At 42.6% G+C, this 21106-nt stretch overlaps 1 protein-coding gene across 1 annotated transcript; it reads right to left on the reverse strand.

Moving 5' to 3' along the window:
- Positions 1–3552: 3552 nt before the first annotated feature.
- Positions 3553–5507, reverse strand: LOC121048008 (glycine-rich protein). The gene is made up of 2 exons (XM_040503813.2): positions 5496–5507; positions 3553–3807 (listed from the first exon to the last, which is right to left on the reverse strand). The coding sequence occupies exons 1-2, from the start codon at positions 5505–5507 to the stop codon at positions 3553–3555; spliced, it is 267 nt and encodes an 88-aa protein (XP_040359747.2).
- Between the last annotated feature and the right edge of the window lie 15599 nt (positions 5508–21106).

The raw sequence follows: 21106 nt of genomic DNA on the forward strand, positions 1-21106 counted from the left end.
CGCTAAGCGGAAGTAGTATTGACAGAGGCAAAAGTGATCAATAGATAACCCGAAAATGTGCATCTGCATATAGAGGGACAGGAATTTTCGCGGATATGTTCAAAGCTTGTTTTGGCACCACAAGCCGAGAAAGTCAGGTGTGATATTCACGGTCATGGCCGAGCTCAACCTTGTCAGTTTTAAACCAGTGCCATAAATAGTACCATTTCTAGCTGGTATCAAAGTGACTGTCTCTATAAGCTAGGCATGCATTCAAGGGAGGAAGAAAGAATTGCAAACCCCCCCCCCCCCCCCCCCCGTTTCCCCCAGCAAGAGAAAGATAGAAAGAAAGAAAGGAACCACGGAGTACGAACAAAACACGCAACCGTTTTATACCACGCAAGAAAGTCTTAATTCGGCCATAGTACACAGACTCCTGTTCTATGTACAAAGCAAGCCACTTTGCATTTTTTTCCTGATATCTATCTTTTCAGACTTCTACTTTTTCCGTCACTTTTTTTCCCCGCAGCGTTTGTTGCTGTCAACCGACTCTAAACAGTAAATCCCGGTCATAAGAGCCGAGTGGAAAATATGGAAGACCAAATGTCAAGGTCCACCAGCGAGTCAGTACGGTACGTAAACGCATTCGCTGGTTTCACGCTACTTTCATTGCGCGGAGGAGTTACTGTGAACACCACATGAATTCGTCTTTGAATATCCCTAAAACAAAATTATACGAAATGAAATCTTTTATCGCCTAAAAACTTAACTTCAATAAGTCAATCCATATGTTCGCCCTGCGGAGTCCAGCCTTAGGTTGCAGCTTCAGGCGAAGTTTTTACAGCCTACAAGTATATAGTTTTGACTAGAGTGTTTTATTTACTCAAGCAAATCATAAAAATCCGGCGATGCGATGTTGTTTGAGCTAACCGTATTTTCCTTTGTACTCTCGCCCACGACATGAGCGAGAACGCGCAGTGGCACTACGTGGGAAATAATTGATGGCGCTTCCGTGCGTTCTCTTTTATACTTTTTGGCAAGTTCTGGAGATTATATTATCGTGAAAATTACAAATTCGAATGGGAATGCGGGTTATTTATTCGAATTCCGGCCAAAACCTCACCGAACACATCCCGCTGAACAAAAACTCATCTGTTTTCTGACAAAACTGGGCAAAACCTCAACAGGATAATCCTTTACTTGCGTCTTGATACGAGCTCATGCAGCTTAGGTGCATGTGTGAGACCCAAAAAGTAATGGAAACATAGATCTGACATGCACGTGGTTTGCTAATAATATTAAATGTTTCATAGAAGCGAATACAAAATCCTACTGCCTTGAGCTGGAATTGGACCATCTCTGCACAGTTGGAAGTGCCCGCAAATTTTGTTAAAGTGATTCCGAAGGCAATGTTTTGATTGTCGAACACGCTTTGCTGTGAGCTCACCTTTCTGTTCTTATGGACAACACTGTGGCAACGATTGCCTGATACTGCTGAAGGCACTCAGTCAACCTCCAGACGCTTCTATGTGCGTGCCCAACAAACTTCTAAAACCCGTTGCTCCAGCCTTCACAGGTGTTGTTCGTCCGTTGATACTTTTCGTAGTTTGACCTCGTGCACGTGTCAGGGTCCTGATTGAAACTCCTGTCGTCGTCTGCACATCGTCGAGCTTACTGGAGCGTTCATTGCAGATGCCGTAGCAGAATTAATAAGGAAAAGTTTATTGACGCATGTAGACTCGAATTGGCTCATCAGGTCCGCGATATTGCTGGTTGCCTCTCCCCTGGTGTAGTTCAGTTCATCGGGCAGAAGCTGTCAAGGGACGAACACCACGGCATCCAACACCTAGCAAAACTTTCTGAAGTGCCCGTCAAATTCCTGCTGGTCGAAGAAACTCAATTTTCGAATCTTCAATATATAAAACATAGGCCCGTTTTGTATTTCGTTCATATTATATGTTTCGTCAGGTGAACTTTCGTCCGAGTAGTCAGGAAACGGAGGTGTTAATTTGACCAGGTCTGTAAAAAATGGGTAAGATTTTGTCCGGTGAGCATTTGTCCGATTGCCGTTGTATCTTGGGGAAAGCTCCCCCCCCCCCCCCCTCCCCGAAAAAAAACCCTGACTATGTGTCTGATATGAGCACCTTAATATATCAAATTCGAGAAATCTGAAGTATCAAACGCGAGAGGAACAAACAAAACAGCTTTGCGAGCTTCGATTAATATTCTAGTTTCAGCTTTGTCATTTTTGGCGCTTGTGTTCAGTAGAGCAGGTCTTCGATATTTTTTTCTGATTATGGCTATTTTTTTCTGTTAGAGTTTTTAGTCTTGAGAGATTAGAAAATGTGAATAAACTTTCATGGCCACTTAGAAGTGCGTTTTTCTTCATTACCTCATTTGGTGAGCTCGAGCACGTAGCTTCCATCACCCTCTTAGCTTAGCGGCTAGCGGAATATAATCAACACTTCACCAAAGAGTTAGTGCGTTGCACTTCAACTCGATGCCCTCGCGGGCGATGTGCCGTAAGTAGCCGCCCCCAAGCTCTGTGAGTGGGTGATGATCGGGGTACTCATAATCCTGAGCTACGGTTGAAAGAACGTTGCTGCAGATAAATAGGGGTCTGTCAAGCCTTTCAGAGAGGGCCGTGATGCCTACAAATCCACAAAAAGTGTTCAAGGTGTCTTTCAAATTTAGCGTGGAAGAGCTGAAGTCAAACCGCACTTTAAAAAAAAGTTGGATGTTGAGTAGAAAAGCGCGTAAGATGGGAACACCTTTAGAAGTTCTGAAACTAATGCCGGTATAGAATAAAGCACAGAGCACCCACTCTACCGAAGTTTGAAGAAGTTGCAGCATAGGTTAGCGAACAGAAGCAAGATGCACCACATGTGCAGACTATGCACACCAGGTACGGACTAAGGCCAGTAAATATATTACGTTTCAGAACAACAAAATTAATCCACCTTGGTGTCTAAACTCAAAGTCGCCAGTAATCTGAATATTTACTTGTAATCGCAGAAAGCCTTTTTTCGCCCACTAGAGAGGCCAAAAATGAACCGCGACCGAGCTAAAAATACGACATCGTCTAAGCTACCTGACTATCTAAAGCTCAGCAAGTCGCATTTTTGAATCGTGAAAATTGACGATTGCGCCACCCCTGCTCTAGGCAACAAGACTGCGGTGCCCACAAGACAATCGAGCAATAGGGTATCGATAATCAAGCGTAGTGTATTAATACGGAATAAGGAAAACAAACATTATTACATAAATTAGTTTCGAGAACTCGGGGGAGGACCCTAGTCCTGGAAAAGCTGTAGAAGCTTGTATTTATTTCCTGGTACGCACAGAAAGAACCACATGACTTACCATAACTGGTTTTCGCTCACCAATATTGCATATGAGTGCTGTGGAATTTACTACCGTCATCATTTTACATATAGAAAGCAATACACTAAGCCCAAAGATTGGCTCCAGTCACCGATTAGGGTGCTGAACGAGACAACAGTTGCAATTCCACACATTTATTTTTGGCCCAGCAGGGTGGGCACTCTACACGATGGGTTCACGCAGACACTCTCAGCCGAAGTATCCGTAGCCTCCGTAGCCTCCATATCCGCCGTATCCGCCAAGACCATAGCCTCCATATCCTCCGTATCCGCCGAGGCCGTAGCCGCCGTATCCACCGTATCCACCGAGGCCGTAGCCTCCATAGCCTCCGTACAGGCCGTAGCCGCCGTATCCACCGTAGCCTCCATAGCCTCCGTAGCCGAGGCCGTAGCCGTAGCCGGCAAAAGCTCCGGCAACAGCCAGGCAGAGAACAATCAAGGATAGCTGCAACGAAGGAAGTTTGCAGCGTCAGTTGTGAGTTGAACTGCGAACAACCACTGTACTCTGAGACGGACACGTAAAGTAAATGTCAAACTTGGTGTTTAATACAGTTACTGTGTACTTTTGCGCGTCAACATTAGGTCAAGGTGAACGAGAAACTTCTCAAATTTAATGTCCCAATGCCCTATGAAAGTCTCGACGGAAAATTGAATTGACAAACTAGCAAGAACTTTATATTTGAGGTCTTAAATGTCTCCACACAAAAAGCAAATTTCTCCGACGTAGGTGAACCCTACAGAGGTAAAGGCTGCGATGTGATTGTTTACACATGCGAAGCCTTGGAACGCACTGCTTGGAAATGCTAGAGTGGCAGTCGTGTGTCATGCCGAAATCAAACGCTTGCGTTAAAACCTTTTTTTTTTTTTTAAATTAAGAATTCCAGAACTAGACAACTACCTGTTAGATAGCACGGCGGCGTGGCAACTGGTGAGGGCATGAACATTGAACTGACTATATGAATGCTCTGTAGTAGCTTTCGATGTGCGTTTCTTGTTACTCTAGTGAGTTTTTGTTGTTGCGCGTGCCGTTCTTGAGTTATTTTTCTATTATTGTTCTAAAAGAAAACCAAGTCTTCATTGAGGGGAGAACATTTTTTGACATCACTAAACGTTAACTTTAAATTAAATCAGCAAAACGTTTGATTGAACAAAAAGTTTTTAGGTGCCGAACATGGGACGATATTTACCTAACTTTGCTCAGTAAGAATTATTTGATGGTAATATATTGTCTACGCAAATATCTTCGTTTTGCATGTGTTCGCATTTTCACTTAGCCGCATAATTATGTCTTGTCGTGTAACGAAATAATGCAATACCCGGATCGACTTATTTAACAGCTAGCCTATGCAAACGTTAGCCTGGTTTAAAGAAGTGGGGTATCGGTATAAATCATAACGTTGTGAGCCCTATACCACAAAATTTAAACCTATATCCAATCATACTCCCGAAGTCACAAAATATTTACATTTTTTTATTAAAATTCAAATTCTACTCTACGTTTTCCTGTGTGCTCAAGATGACGATATAGTGATAGTATAAAGAACCACTCGTAAGAGAACGAATTTCGGCAACAACACTTGTTCAGCACTGGACCGTAGCAAATTGTATCCGCCCTTGGAAAAAACAAAGGGGCAGAAGGTCAATACAGAGTAGCTGCTGCAGATGTTCTAATTCACCGCGCTATTCTATCGTGCTCCTCTGCGATAGCCAATTTCACTGGAAGCAAAAGCACAAAGCCGTTTTAAATTTTTGTTTTAGCTTCTATGTATCTACTTTATGAGCGACGTATAAGTCCCGATGACGTCAATAAGGTTGGTTCAGACCTTCAATCAAAACTTGAAATATACACTAAGGACTGAAGAACCCGGCACGTTTGAAGTCTGGTTTGGTTTCGATACAAGTTGGGAGAAGTTCTATACCTTGACTGCGTCTTAATGGTACCGCTCAGCGAAGTTAGAATATTAAGTTTTAGTGGACCGTTCCGACTGCTTCGATAACGATACCTGTTACTCCACCAACGCCTATGCGCATGTATTGTATCGTCGTCGGGAATCGGTATCGGAGGTATCAGAACGATCCCTAAAAAGTCCGTATTACTCGCACGACGTTTTCTGGAGCAGAAGCCTGACTTACCGTGAACTTCATAGTGGCCGTGTGAAGAGTGCTCCTAGCTGCTGCGGCTTTGGGACTAGGTAGTTGTGAGTATGGTGCTCGGACTACGGGGGCCCGATGCTTTTATACCCTTCCCTCGCCCTAGTGAAAGACCGATTTTCTAGTAAAGTACTGCGTCGTTTCCGAGTAAACCAGTCTGTCGCGGCTGGACAGTCAAAGACACAAATGCTGCCGCACCACTCCCTTTTTACGAAGTATGCCAGCCTCGGACATTTAGGCAGAATGTTCCGGAAAATCCGACACTGCTTTCGAGAATCTATTAGTTCCGTCTCGTTGACTTGCCCGGCTCGGAAAACCGACGAAAAAAGGGGGCTTTTTTGCGACTAATATGCGTCCTTTCCTTGTTCATTGGCCGGAGAGACAAAATTGTCAAGACGTCGTCCAACGTGAAACGCCAGCAAAATCCATTCTGCTACCCAGGGCTGCACAACTCAAAAATAACGTGGGCCCAAAAAATTGTTTATTGGAAACTATGCAGGTTTTAATAACTGGTAGACGGGTTTTAAATATCTGGCACCATCGCACTGGTTGCAGTCTTGAGCATATCTCGCAGTGTCATGTCTGCGGGCCGCACAGGAAGTATCTGCTAGCCGGACGCGGCGCGCGGGCCGCATGTTGTGCACTTTTTTTTTTTTTTTTTTCGTGGGTGTAGCAGCTACATTCACGAAACAAAAAGTCTTTAGAAAAACAAATGAGTTTTGTTTGGTGCATACCGTATACGAATTAATAATTTTATGCGCGTGTTTTTTATAGACGGCAATACAAATTAAGAGATGGCAAAGCTGTGGTCACAATGATAATACATCATACAAAAGGCAGTCTGCAAACACTGTATGAGGCATGTTTCTTTATACTGTGACGGTCCTGTTATGATACTCATGCCAAAAATGTCTTTAGACATCTTTTAAACATGTATATTGTAAATAGGATACGAAGATGCTTGACAAGGGTCTCAGATAATTGTCATTATGTCTGTAGTGAACACCGTGGTTCTTCTATGATGTGTGAGCAAGTGTGACGGCGGCTTCAAGATTACCTAACAAAAATGTCCTGTTAATAACGTTATGGCTACGATAACTTTTTCAAAACGCACAACGATACGATACCCGCCGCCTGAAGTTTGTTTGAACACACATTATTGCATTATTCGGACGTTAACGTCCCGATCCATTATTTATACAGCATACCTGCCACGTTATTTTTTTTTTAAACACCAACGACTATATATTATCTTTCTTTATTGAATTATCTCAAAATAAAAAAAAAATAGTGTACATTTTGTGTCCGTGTAATATTTATCATTGTATGTTTAGTGTGATTTAGCTGTCTAAATTTAATGAAGATTTCAAACGGCCCTTTTCAGTTTGAAATTTAACGTTTTTTCCCCCCAATTTTACAGCATTTTGTTTTACTCTGATAAGCGTACACTAAAGAGCATTCGAACGGCTTGATAGGATGTAAACAAAGAACAAAGAGCGGGTTGGTGAAAGAACTGTGCTGTCTCTCCTTGCCCCTAAGTGTTTTCATTGTTCCTTTGATACTTGCAGGGTGTGTACTTCCTTCAAAACTGTAGACAATACAAAAAATGATCCGGTGACCACTGTATGAAAAACTCTCTAAGCATTCAGCATAGTCATGGTGTCCCGACGAAGTTTTTAGATGTGGCTTAAAAATATAACAACGTAAGAAACATGGATCCTAAAAGACAATAATAATAAATAAGAATATTAGACGGGAGATTATATTGTTTCTTGTGCTACGGATCTTATCAACAATGAAGCTCATTTTGAAGTAAACACCGATGCAAAGGTTTGGATGTACGTGAGCGAATTAAGTCCACTTGATTTTAACGCGAGGTAGAAGTACGGTCATATTAGACAACATTAAGCTAAGTGTAAAAGAGTAGCAGTAGACTGAAGTCACACCGAAGTGCAGGACATTAGACATGCCAGCATATACGCACGCAAGCTCGCACAAGCGTAAGCACATAACAAAGCGAAGGCAGGCAGACGACACGCACACGCTCAAACTCACACGTATCCGGGAACAAACTCAGGAAAAGGAAACATTTTTTTTTGGCATTCATACCTGATAGTTTGCCATCCTGCTTGCAACATTTTGGTAATCGACTGATTATCCTGTGAAATCAGCGAGAGAAGCCTTTAAAAAAATTGGAGATCAAGTAACAAATAGGCAGACGGGAGCAAAACGGAGGTTCGGACACTTTCCTCGGGCCCCGATCCCAATACTGCAGGACCCGAAAACTCTTGTCTACACAAAGAAAGGCACAGCAACGCAGATGCTTCGTCACGCACTTCCGGCGCCGTGCCGAGCTGCGCACTCCCGCCGCTGCCTCACTCAACAGCGCAGCAGTCATGGCCACCAGCGAGCCAGGGCGGTCTGCGCGGCGCACCGCCGCACTCCCTTTTGGCGCTGCGGCCGCTTCTGCACCTCTCGGCGCCGTGAATGCTTTTGCAGTCACATCTAATAAAAAGTGGTTAGGTGTCCTCGGAATTTTTTATTGTTTCTTCGCCTTTTCCTCGTGATCGCGTTCCGCACCAGGCCAGGCATGCTTCTGCATACGTCAAAGGTTTCCTTAGCAACGCAGGAGGTCTATGCGCCCTTTTTTAGGCGACCTGGCCCTATGCCACATAGAACAGAAGCTCCGAGTCTTCATATCTTAAGCGTAATCTCTACTGGGCTGGTTCGATTTACCTGCACAAGCCAGCGTGTATCTTACGAGTGACGGTGGCTGAGTCAAGTTGCGGTTAACTGAGCTCATCAGAACGAAAAAAAAAGCGTCTAGGCGAATCCAGCACACAGCATCTTCTGCCTTGCCAGGAATCGGCAGTTATCCGCCGATGTCAATGTTTCAGACAGGAGAGAGACAGAAGAGGGAAACACCGAGGGCCCCGCGCTCATTAAACCGGGAGTGTCGGGTGGCTCTCCGTCAGTCGGGGAACATGGCTCGTACCGCTGGCTTGTATGGCGCGTACGTAGCAAACGTGTACCTTGACAGAAAAGTGCAGGGCAGTTACTTCCGCTATGCGTTTTAATATACGTAGGCTGCACTCGTTAACTGAATACGGCTCGGTGTGCTGCCAGTGCAGCTGGTGCCGGAGGTGTAGGTACATCGATGGCAGCAACTGGTGGTAGTGGTGTATCCGCACAGCGCGGCCAATCTTGCGTCCGCGTCGCCTCGAGTGCGCCTTGCAGCGTCTCATAACGAGCGCGATGCTACCACACGGCGACGCCAAGATGCAGGCGTCTCTTTGTCACGTGCTCTGGTTGAGCTTCAGCGTGTTTGCCGCCTGGGATGGTATGGGAATCCACTAAGGATGGCCAATAATGCGCTGGCCTTGTCTACGAGGGGCCCGTCGACACGGTGGAGCCGTCATGTTCACGCCCCTCGTAGCGAGGTCACCCCGTCATCGCGGAGGCAACGTGGTACACAAGCTCCGAGCTAGTGCCGCCCTTTAGACCATGGCCTCCAGGAAACTGGATTACAAAGACGCCCCAGAACACGTTAACGGTTCGCTTGCCTTTTGCAGCTGAATGTTCTGTTCGTCGGTTTTTGAGTATTTGGTTCTCTCTGCGATGTGTGCTTAGGCCTATAAAAATCCGCTGTAATAAGTTTGAGTCTTTTGCACGTCTCAGATACTGTGCTGAATATATACTGCATTTTAGATTCACACTGCGTTGGCTAGGTGACGGACGAACGGCTTTCTTCAACCACGGTTTAGCAGGCGTAGCGCAAAACACTCACGGTGTCGGAGTTCGGTCTACGAAACCGCATGGGTTGATGCACGCACAAACTCTTCTGCTCAGAAAAAGATTTCAAAGACATCAATAGATTTGTGGGCTTTTAATTTCGTTTAATATCTGTCCTGCGTAAAATGGTTTCCACAGAACTGTCCGATAGGGCCCCAGGGTCACGTAGGTTTCGGCATGAAGGCCAAATAAAACGGGAAACGGTGCTTATTTTTGGCGTCGTATGACTTTTCTGATTTTCCGCTGAAAAAAAAAATAGATAAAGTTGCGCTGAGGACTTCAAAGAGCAGCCAGCGAACATTAAATTTCAGTAAAAGGAAACACAACAACGAAGTATTTTACAATAACAACGTTTGCTGTAAAAAAAAATAACGACATATTGATATTAAGATTGGCGAATGAGCAAGCTCTAGGTAAGCGTTTGAACTGAATGAGCAAAGAGCCCGTACCTGGGAGGGGGGGGGGGGGAGGGGGGGGGGGGGAGGGGGGGGGGGGGGGGGGTCTCCCAAGTCGAAGAGTGGGCGAGCCTTGCAACTTTTCAGTGCGAAGAAAAAAAAAGGTTCGCGGTTTACTGACAAGCAATGACTCCTCAAAAATCTGAAAACCATACAGAAAACGGAGCAAAGTTCTAGGGTTTGTTAAATACATTTATTTGGCAAAGCTCATTTTAAGGTAACGAAGAACAAGAGAGAGCGAGAAATAGAGAGACATACAGAAAAAGAGATGATAAGAAGTCGGAATGGTTTGATCGATTCAGTTGTCTTAACAGGCCACTCTGCTTTTTGTGATGAGTATTGTTTATCCGAAGTGGCCGAATTTTCCGTGTCCGAATTTTCCGTGTCCAAATCCACCGTGTCCGAATCCTCCGTGTCCGAATCCTCCGCCGTATCCATATCCTCCGCCATGTCCGAAGCCCCTGCCGAATCCGCCGTGTCCGAATTTGCCGAAGCCCTTGATGGCCAGTACGCTGGCAATCAGCAGGCTCAGCACAAGCAGGTACAGCTGCAGCAGGGAAGACGAGCAAAAGCACGGGAGTGAGCCTCACATGGTTTCAGACTACACGATCATCAAAGCAAACTCCCTCCCCCCCAAAAAAAACGAAAATGTGATAATCGTTTATCTGCCCCAAAATCGATTCAAACAATCAATAGACATACTTGAACTAGTACGCCAAACTACAAGTCACAATGATCTTTTTTTTTTTCGCGAAGTTCGGAAGTTTTAAATTTGTTCTGAGGGTTTGAGAGACTCTATTGACCAAGCTGAAAACGTGACGTCAGATGTAATATGGAGACACAGTACAGATTGTTTCCGGACGGGTTACTAGTAGTTTGATTATGTGAAACAAATAATAATTAAGCACACGCAAGCAAAAAAAAAAAAAAAAACACGCAATACTGTGTGCTTTAAACTTCCCGGTCGACTTCCAAGTTATAATATACGTGCCCGTCACCCCAATCAAAAGCGCAAAAAAACTTTAATGTTGGCTTTGAAACCGCTTTTATTTGCTCCTTTTATATATATATATATATATATATATATATATATATATATATATATATATATATATATATATATATATATATATATATATATATATATATATATATATATATATATATATAGATAGATAGATACTTGAAATTTTGATATAATACAGCATGCCAGAAAGAGTAAAGCCTGGGTATTTGAAAAATATGTTTAGTTTCGGTAGCTCGCAAAACCGCGCCGGGCTGCGCATTGTTATCCCGGTCAGCTGGCCTGTGTGCTTGTGATTTACGAGTTCCACATGTCGTCGTTATGCCTTGTCTGTGACATACTGATTCCACCAACGATTTGCCCGTAATATGCGTGCCTAAACTATCGCTTGTGCATTGTAACTAAACTCAGACTAAGGCTTCGTCAACCGTTTCCGCTTCAGGGTGCCCCAGTGCATTCCGTTTTATGTTTACTAAAGCTTACTGGTGCCACCTATCAGGTAGCCCTGGAGCACAGCTTATCTCTACATATATCTTTATTATATCTTAAGTCTCATCGTGGTATCGAAATAATTTTGACAATATTACGAGCGAAAAGATCTCATACATGGCGCGAACTTTTTGTCTCGCAAATAGTGCGAAACCTTCGGTCCACTTATACACAGCTCCAGGGCTACCTAAGATGGCCGTACTAGTGTGCCAGTGTGCTCTCTAAAGAGCCTACATTGTTGAGAGGGTACATCTATAACCAAGGGGGGGCGTTTGCAATTTAATGACAGACACCTCCCTTGTCGATTGGTCGTAAATGCGCATGCGCTGCATCGTCGCGTGGCGGCGAAGAAAGCAGACGGAAAGGCGGAGAAGTTCGCAGACGACCAACGTTTTCGTCACCTTTCCGCAGCTCGTATTGCAAACGCGGCCCATAGGCCACATGACCCCGGTGGAGGAGTTGGAGGCTCTCTGTAATGTAGGCTCTCGAGTGTTCTCTCGTTGTAAGTGGCAACGAGTGAACTCGGCCTCCTAGAACACACTCAAACGCAAATCTGTGAGACTTGACTTTGAGGTGTTTAACAAGACATTTCTGAACGCAATTCGTAGTTCACAGAGCCGCTACTTGATCAATGGTGTAACGCCCCAACAGTCCCCGTATATATTAATTACACATTGATTGTGTGCGCAGGATTCATGTGAACACCTGTAGAGTATGGCTAAAAACAAACACCTGATTATAAATATTCTGCATAAAAATTCGAAAGGATTTATTGCTTTCAGATAAAAAAAGAATATAAAGATTTTGCCTCGCTTTGTTAGAAAATAAACATTATATCAAAACACCACAGAATAACTAGTGCGTCTTAGCCCGGCACGCTATTGAATTATTTAAAAAAATTGATTGGGCTTTATATAAATATATTTAAGATTCCATTTTAAACAAAATAAAAAAGTGCAAAGAAGTGAAAGCGATGCATATTATATGAAAACCTTATAATCCGGGATACTCGCGGCTATTGGAAAAATCGGATAGTCAATTGGAGCAATCATCAGCAAGCTAAAGAGCCATCAGAAGTGAACTGCTACGGTGCTCGAATTTTCGCTACTGTCTTGCGGCAAATCACACGGATACCAAGATTTATCAAAACGGCCTTTCTATGTATCGACTAATTATCAATTATTAACGTGATAGCGCTAAGGAGGTCGTGTCGCAAAAACTTGTTAGCGTGGCAGAAAAGCCGGCGTTGGCAGCGTGCCGCGAAAATCCTGATTGGTCGATAGAGTCATGACGTCACAGCCACGTGATCTCAACGACGAGAAAGCGTAACACACTTAAGGCGGAGGGACGACGGACACTTTTTCCTTCATGTGTCCCTTTTTCTTAAGTGTGTTATTCTTTCTGTCGTCTTTGTCCAAAAACCAACACGCCCCCAACTTTATATTCACATGACCTCGCGCAGGAACTTCAAACAGCCCACAATCTTTATGTAAAACCGTGACGTCACGCGTGGAATGAAAGTGATTGAAAAACGTGGCATCTGATGTGAAGTAAAGGTCGCCGCATGTCTCCAATGATTTCACTCTATAAATGAATTATTTTGCCTTAAAGAAAATTTTGAAAGATTTTAAATGGAATTCGTACCCACGACTCTTCATTGCAGGCCAGACAAGCTACTGGCTAGTCCACGCAAGGCACGCTTGCACGGCTAGGGCACCAGCGGGAGTTTGTATGTTTATATATTTCGCAATCGCGTTCCACACTTAAAGGCGAAGCTTAAGCGTCCTCCAAGTTTTCTCCAACTCTAAAAGACGGTGAACGGAAATGACATATTTGTATTTAAGGATGCAGACCTTTTGCACACACACTTATTACAACATTTATTACGGTAGCGATTCTGCTAATGTTCATCGCACACTGTTCATGGCATTTCTTTGTGAAAAGTTGAACTAGCGATTGTAAATAAAGACATCACAATAACGTTTTAAGACTCATCGTCGTATCTACAGATTAAAAAAGAAAACGCTAGCTTGAAAACAACGGCACTGACGTACTATGCCCGTCCAAGTTTACCAGTACCGGTGTTTATTTTTTTTTTCTCTCGGAAGATTAACAGTTATTCGCCATCCCGCTTGAGGCGAATAAAAGCCGATTTGTTGATATCTCAAGATTGATTCATTTAACAAGCTCTGAAAGGCTCATATGAGATTATTAAAGCATCTGTCTCTTGAAACCTCGGCATAAACATTAAACTACTCAATTTGTTAATTGTCTAAACTGGGTGTCGAAAATGAGCAACTCTCGGTGTCTAATAACGTAAAATAAAAAATTAAAAAAAAAAAAACAAAAAAAAACTTAGAACTGTTCAGTGTTTTTCTAGTAGCCAGGTTTTGGGTACGAATACGCAAGGTAACGAACACAAAGTTAGGGCGCAAAGGATGGTGAAGGTTTGACATAATTTAAGACAAACCCCCGAGACTGGAGAGAAGACGAAGGACAACACAATACATAGAGTCTTTGTGTGTTCTGTTGTCTTTCGTCTTTTCCCAAGTTTATGTCAGATTCGTGATTGTATTCCACCGTCGTTCTACAAATCCCAATCCGTTACATCGCTGAAATAATCAATATGAGTTACCAGAAATACTCACCGCAGTCCTCATTTTCTTGTGAGAATCAGCGGATTCCTCAAGAGACTGTTTGTTTGCAAATGTTCCTTCGCGCTCAGACCTCGCGTATATATATACGACTGACAGGCGTGTGACGCGTCATGTGTGGCCAGTAGTGGCCATTAGAAAAATAACGGCTGCGTCGTATTTTCCGTAATTATCGGTAATCCCCAGCCGCCACAAAAAAAAAAAAAAGAATAAAAAAAAAGTGCTAGCGTAGGGTCACAGTTCAAGGTACTGCAACCTCGGTATCCCCTCCAGCCGGAGGGCATTTTGTATCAGTTGGAAGAATTATGAAAGTAAATTACGTGACCTTCAGCTTGTGCGTGGGTAGAAACCACGTAGGTCATTAGAATAATGCAGTGACCCTAATACCTTGTTCCGTGCATTTACTTTCTCCACAATGAGGAATTTGCGTAAATATGAAAAGAAACTTTTTTTTTTGTTGAACGATTCTAAAACCCAAGAAGGAGGCGACAAAGAGGGGACAAACATAAGATGTCTTGTGTTTGTCCCCTCCGTTTAGCCTCCGTCTTGGATTTTAGAAATGCTTAACTTTAATTAGCTCGCGTGCTTTATTACGTTATCTTTTTTTTTATGAAGAATTAATCAAGATGGGGGATCGATATATTCCTGGCGCTCCCTTTAGACATGTTCTTATTTTATTTTTCGACACCGAAAATATATGTCTTCTTACCTCGATTCATGCGCGGTTCTGGCCGATCGAATTTTCGGCTTCTATGACAAAAATACACGGTGATTCCCGAAACTTGACCCAAATCGTTTATGTAGGCGAAAAGTACCCATCGCACAAAAAAGATTAACGTATTATTGGTCTCTTCCAAAGGTCCCGTTCGAAAACGAGATAATAACGTTCTATATAATCATTTTATTAATTAAATTCGTGCAGTTAACTTTTGATGAGTGAATTTATAGGTAAGCCTTTAATTATAGATTGCTAAAAAAGCGTAAAAAATCACTAAATCAACTTGTTTTAGAAATACAGAAGGCACGTGCATAATTTTACTGCGTTCCGAAAGCACGTTGAATTTGGGCGCGTATCTAGGCTTCGGCTTTCCTTCGGAGCGCACCTTTGCACAACTGCTCCTGCCTCCCGCGGATCGAGAAGGTCAGGACCGCTGGTGCAGTGATTTGCTCCAATAGAAAACCGAAGCCTAAAAACACGTCTAAATTTAGCGGTTTTTCACGTTCATTTTATATTTCTAAATTTGCACGTTCCTTTTAAATTTCTAAAATTGGTTGATTTAATGGTTTTCAAAGATTCTCAGCAAAGTGTTTTTGTAATTGAAATTGTGCCCATACATTAAGTATTCAAGAAGTTTGTAACTCGAACATAATTAATAAACCAATATTAGTGAACCTTATTATTTTCCTACGTGGGCCCAATAAATATTCATAGGGGGTAGTCCTTTCTTCATGAGGCGCCGCGGACTCCCGATGACCTCGCTGATGTTGTTGAACGAAAAATATACAGCAAATTTTACGAGTCATTAAGTGAACATTCTAAACGTCGCATGGAACCTCTCTGCGGCTACTCGAGGTGAGGTCTGCCCACCTAGCTCCTGACAAGTGCACTGCCGCTGGGGCACCACAATTATTCAATAGCCCGGCATTCGCGCGCAGCTCTCTTTGGAAAATAGAACGCTTAGAAAGCAATCCTTGAAGCTTACGTAATTTTCCTCTAACGCTATTCTTCGTTCAATTTGACGTCTTGGCTTTTCTCGTTCGTTGAGTCTGCTGTCAGGTCTCAAGTACTGCTTCGTTGCCACACGAATTTGCAATAGCAGGCAATGGTACTGTGAGCAAACATAAATATGACACCTCCGCTTGTATGTTGCTAGTACGGCGGGCACGATCGAAAAGAGAGCCCCATAAACCTGAATCTAGCCGGTGCTGGCGTTTATCACGGCTTAACGGAGACATTCCTTACCTCTGAACGAAAACAAACGAAAAGCGGTCGCGTCGAACCTTACAGGCCATTTGGCAAAAACCAATACAGGCTCTGTTCAGATGAGATTATGCACGCGAGTAGGGACGTAATTTTTATTTCGTGCCTTTTTTATATGTTACTTTTCAGCACATGTAGTGAACATAAACAAAAACACATTTTGCAACAAAAAAAGATATTTGATGAGAAACAAATTTTTGAGTGCACCAGAGGCATATTTTATTTTTGAGGTTTTCGTTTATGCCATGTTTGGGGACACCTACTACGCAAACTACAAATGTCGGAAATCTCAAATACTTTGCGCTTATAATAGATAATAAGAACTATGCATTTAAATATGTACCGCATTGTGGAGCTAATATATTTCGCGTTCGAAATGAGGCAAACGTGGCTCCTTTGACATTTTGTCACTAGATTTGCGAGCTTATATCTACAGGTACTTCATAGCTACAGCATAAGACCTTGCGTCATATATTTCCTTTGAAACATTCTTTCTGATAATATATAAATCAGTGCTTTATCTCAGATATTTAAACTTTTATGGCGTTCCAAACGTGTTCTAAAGTACAAAGTTAAACAATTTCAAGGAACGATTAAGAAAAACATGTTCGATTTTTTTATTTTATATTAGTAATAGTTCTTCACAATACTCTTGTGGTTATTTATAAAAACATGTTGCATCATTTTGTTTCTTTCAATGTCACAGCGCTGCAAAGTGTACCTTCCACGCCGGCATTTTTGCCCATTGCCTCCGAAGTGTTGCGATTCCGCCGCGTACTCGCGAGGCAAAAATTTGAATATTTCCAGATCTGCTGGAGCCGCGAGCGGCGGCTATGAGAACCACGCGACGTGACGTCAAAGGGGGACTTGTAAAAAAAAAAAAAGCGAATTCTGCAACTACCAGCTTAATAAAAAGTAATTTTTATATAAATCTTGTCGTTCCAACATAAATATAAAATCGTAAAAAGCCTGGTATCATCGACAATATTTTTATTATACGGACTTTCAGTGGCGCCATCTATCCGAAGTAAACAAAACCTTCAGCTCTATCTGCTACCTCGAGGAGCCGCCAGAAGCCGGACGGCCGCAGAGACGCCCGGACCCGGACGAGCACGTTGGCACTTTCCTCCTTTCGTTTTCCGGCGCCTTGAGTTCGAACGCTGCCGCGAATATCGGTAATGCCACATGACCACGTGGTCACGTGGTCGCGAGCGGGCGAGTTCTCGCTGCTCACGGATGGTCCTAGAGGGTGCTTCACCGGAACCCCGCGAGTCCCCCTTCATGTTACATCGCACGTGACTAGGAAGATGGTGAAGATGTTGAGAGGTGCTGAAAATCTCAATCTTTGTCAATTTTTAAAATAAAAACTAGGACATGCAGGCAAAATCGTTTTTTTGCTCTTTACTTCAGAAGGGTCGAGACACCAACTCCCACAAATACTTAAGCAAAGCACTGAGATTGTTGCACAGCTCATTAAAGTATTCTACTAAATAAAACAATACCTCCGTTGCTTTCATTTTTTATTTAATTAACAAAAAGCCTGTTTTTCGCTTTGAAATTACAAGTTCTAGGAGCTAGAATAGGGTCAGCTTGAACTTGAGAGACGACATAATGTAAAATGCAGAGATAGAAGAGAGGGTAGAGATACTCAAGCCCGTAATTCTAGGACCTTTAGCTGAACTTTTTATACAAATGCGGGACGAAAACTTGCAATTGCTAATACAACACTTTTCTTTACAGGAAGTGGTAGAACATTAAGAACAGAGGTACAAATTATATCCGAATATTTATGCCTATATTCGCGATGAAGTCATGACGTTTGAGCCACCAAGCTTGTTACACTGCTATCCATGACGGTTGTACGTCCGGCTGGCCAAGGTAAACCTGCGACTTCCACTGGCAGACTTTCAGTAAGACGTCCGTTCATATTAAACATATTTATAATTATTTATTTTAGGAAAAAACATAAAATGAAAAAGAAAAAAAAAAAAACGAGTAAAAATATTGAACGCTCTATAGTGGCCCGCGTTGCCAGAAGGGCATCTTGAGAATTCTGCCTTTTGTCCCTCTTCAAACCAGACGGACGAATTCCGTAAAGCACTCACCTGCGATGCAATAATTTCAACGAGTGTGAGAAAATCGGTCAACTTCGAATAGGGAGTGCACAAACAGGAGAATGTTAATCGATCCTCTTCAGAAAATTGGCTTCTAGATTTTGCACACAGCGAAAATTTATAATGCTTTGCTATCTTCTTTTTGTGTTTACTACAATAAAGTCAGCGCAAAATACTTTACCGACGCTCTAAGTCGCTGCAATGACTGAAAACGGTCTGTCAAGGCGCAAGTATACACGGGACTGGCAACCATTTGTTTTGTTTATGACCGCATCGCGCGTGTTGTCTTGACTCACGATCACAAGACACCGCCACCTCCCGAAATTATTACAAGAGAGAGAAGGAATGAAAGATAATGTGTTATTAGCTTTTCTATGAACCAACGCACAGAGTAAGCCTAAGCATGTGGCAAACAGTTCCTTCGAGAAAGGATAAAAAAAAAGTGCACCAGGTGAATACAGGCGATAATTGCGTGTGCTTTGCGGTACATGCCGTTTTTTGGTTCCCGTAAATCGTAAATCCGACAAGGGGGGACACCGCCGTAGGGCTTGTGGAGTTAGATTTCTGTCTGAGCCGCCGCCATTTTGATTTAGCGCTGATTAGGTAGGTGTCACTCTTGCGCGCGCCGCTTTCAGAGCGCGCAGCGTTTCGCTTTTGACGATGGCGTTGGCTCCTAGGAGCGATGGTATATTAACAAAAGTGTTGCTCAGCACCGGTGCCGCCAGCGAGTCAAAGTGATATCATGTCCCTCTGCAAACTGCGTGCACGTAGAGACATGGTTATCGACGGATGCTTTTCAAACCTCGTGACTCTAAAATTGGTTTCATAGGTGGTCGTGTGGGTCTTTACGTTTAGCGGCGTTGCTCTGGTTTTTCGATCTGTCACATCGAACTATGCAAGGCGAGATAACGTTTCCACATCGGTAGAACGTCATCCTTTATATACGCTGACAACGTGATCATCGACTGTTTTGCCGGGATAATCTCAGGCCTAGTTTTTTCTGCTGTTTCAAGAAGAGCGTGCTGCCACGTACCTCAACTAAGATGATGAGAGAGCCGGAGTTGGACTTACTCCACGAGGGCTTTCGAATTCTTCTATCGGAACGCTGCGGCCGTGAGACAGTGTCAATCAGTTCGCGCATTCCATATTTGCCACATTCTGAGCTGACCGATTTTCTCGCACTCGCTGAAATAATTGCAGTACATGCGATTGCTTCGAGGAATTAGTCAGTCTGGTTCGAAGAGGGGCGAAAAACAAACTCTTCGAAATACGCTCCTGCCAACGCGGGCAACTAGTACGCTCGATATTTTTACTCGTTTTTTTCTTTTTTTAATTACTTTTGCAATTTTATATTTTTTTTTATTTTACTCGAATAAATATTCACACATATATATATTAGTCTTGACGGACATCTTAGTAAAAGTTTGCCAGCGAAGTCACAGGTTTACCTTAAATCAGCCGGACCTATACAACCGTCATGAATAGCAGTATAACAAGCTTGGTTGCTCAAGCAATCCCGCTTAATCGCGAATGTAGATATAATTACTTGCATATAATTAGCACCACTGATTTTACTTTTCTACCACTTCTTCTAAACAAAATGGAACTACTAGAGGTTACAAGTGGAAAAAGTTCGGCTAAAGCTCCCAGAACTTGTCATTTCAAAGGGCGAAATAGGCTTCTTGGTTAAATAAATACAGAGGACGAGCAACGCAGGTATTGTTTTGATTTATGGAATACTTAAAAGTTTGTCGAATACCCGAATACAGTACCTATCTAGTCATAAAGTATATGAAATCAAAAGAGCATCTCGCCGATGTCAGCAAGCCGTGCATCTGAGCCCCGGGAAGCCAAATGGCTCATACTGGAGGAGTATTTTCGAAATTTTGAGACAGGTGGCACAAAACATGCGTCGGGCTTGATACTACGGCTTACATTGGCGCTGCCTTTCTTCTCTGATTTCTTGGAAAGCACCTTTTACAGGGGTGTATCATATCAGATACACCGTGCATTAAGAGTTAAGATATTTTGATTACCTTAAACTATCACCAGGGTGTAATTTCATGCCAGAGGAAACGCGGCGATTTTGTTTTCTTTTTGCTTGGGATATGTATGAAAAACAAATAAGATAAATAAAACACAAAAAAAACTAAAAAGAAAATTGTGAAATATATTAATTTTAGTTTTGTTCATTTTTCGTTCTAAATTTGAGAAAATTGCATAACCTGTTGTGCCACCGAAGGACGCTATTTTGAGTCTAAGTAGGAGCTCCAAAAAGCAAAATATTTAGGAGATTTATGAACTTCTTAATCAATCTCTATTCGGGTGTTAGCTACGATACTTTTTTTCGTTTGTTCTTTGAAATGTAGTAGTTGAATTGCTCGTATTAAAATTTAGAAGTCGTGTATTTGCTTAAAAAAGAAGTTAAATTCCCTGGTTGTGCAGAAATGGTTCTTTTGAGAGCCAAAAAAAAATCTGGGAAACGGTGTTCGCTATTTTGGAGGGAACAAAAAATTCAATCCTCCTCATTTGTTCAACCTATAAAAAAATTAGGGAAGTAATTTTTTGTTTTTTCCAAAAAGTATATTGTTTTTTAAATATGAGTCCTACCGGCCTTGCCTCCAGGCACTCGCCTCGTTGGCGATGCACATCCCCAGCCTTCTTGGGCATCGAAGCCTCAGCGGATGCATTAAAGTGACAATTTCAACTGCACAACAACGAACATCCCAATGTTCCTGGAAACATTTGAGATGACACTCATAAAATATCAATAGGCAGTGTTGGACGCGTATAATATTTATTCCACAGCTCTATACTTTTTTTTTTTTAATGAAGCCTATCGGCCAAATTATATATAAAAAAAAAACAATTTCTGCTTTTCTCGACTAAAGATCGTAATGTTCGCGAGAACTGAAACTACCTGGGTACCATAAAACAGAAATCAACTAGAACATTTATATTTCCTTGAAAATATTTTTCCAATGAATGTCCCAGAAAGTTGCCCATGTACCGGCGTCTTCCGCGGTCGATAACTGGAAAGCTGCCATTTTCATCCTCGTTTACTATTTTGCTTTTTAGCGCCGA

The sequence above is a fragment of the Ixodes scapularis genome, unplaced genomic scaffold, assembly GCF_016920785.2.
Source record: "Ixodes scapularis isolate PalLabHiFi unplaced genomic scaffold, ASM1692078v2 PGA_scaffold0__279_contigs__length_252992795, whole genome shotgun sequence".
NCBI classification, from domain to species: Eukaryota; Metazoa; Arthropoda; class Arachnida; order Ixodida; family Ixodidae; genus Ixodes; species Ixodes scapularis.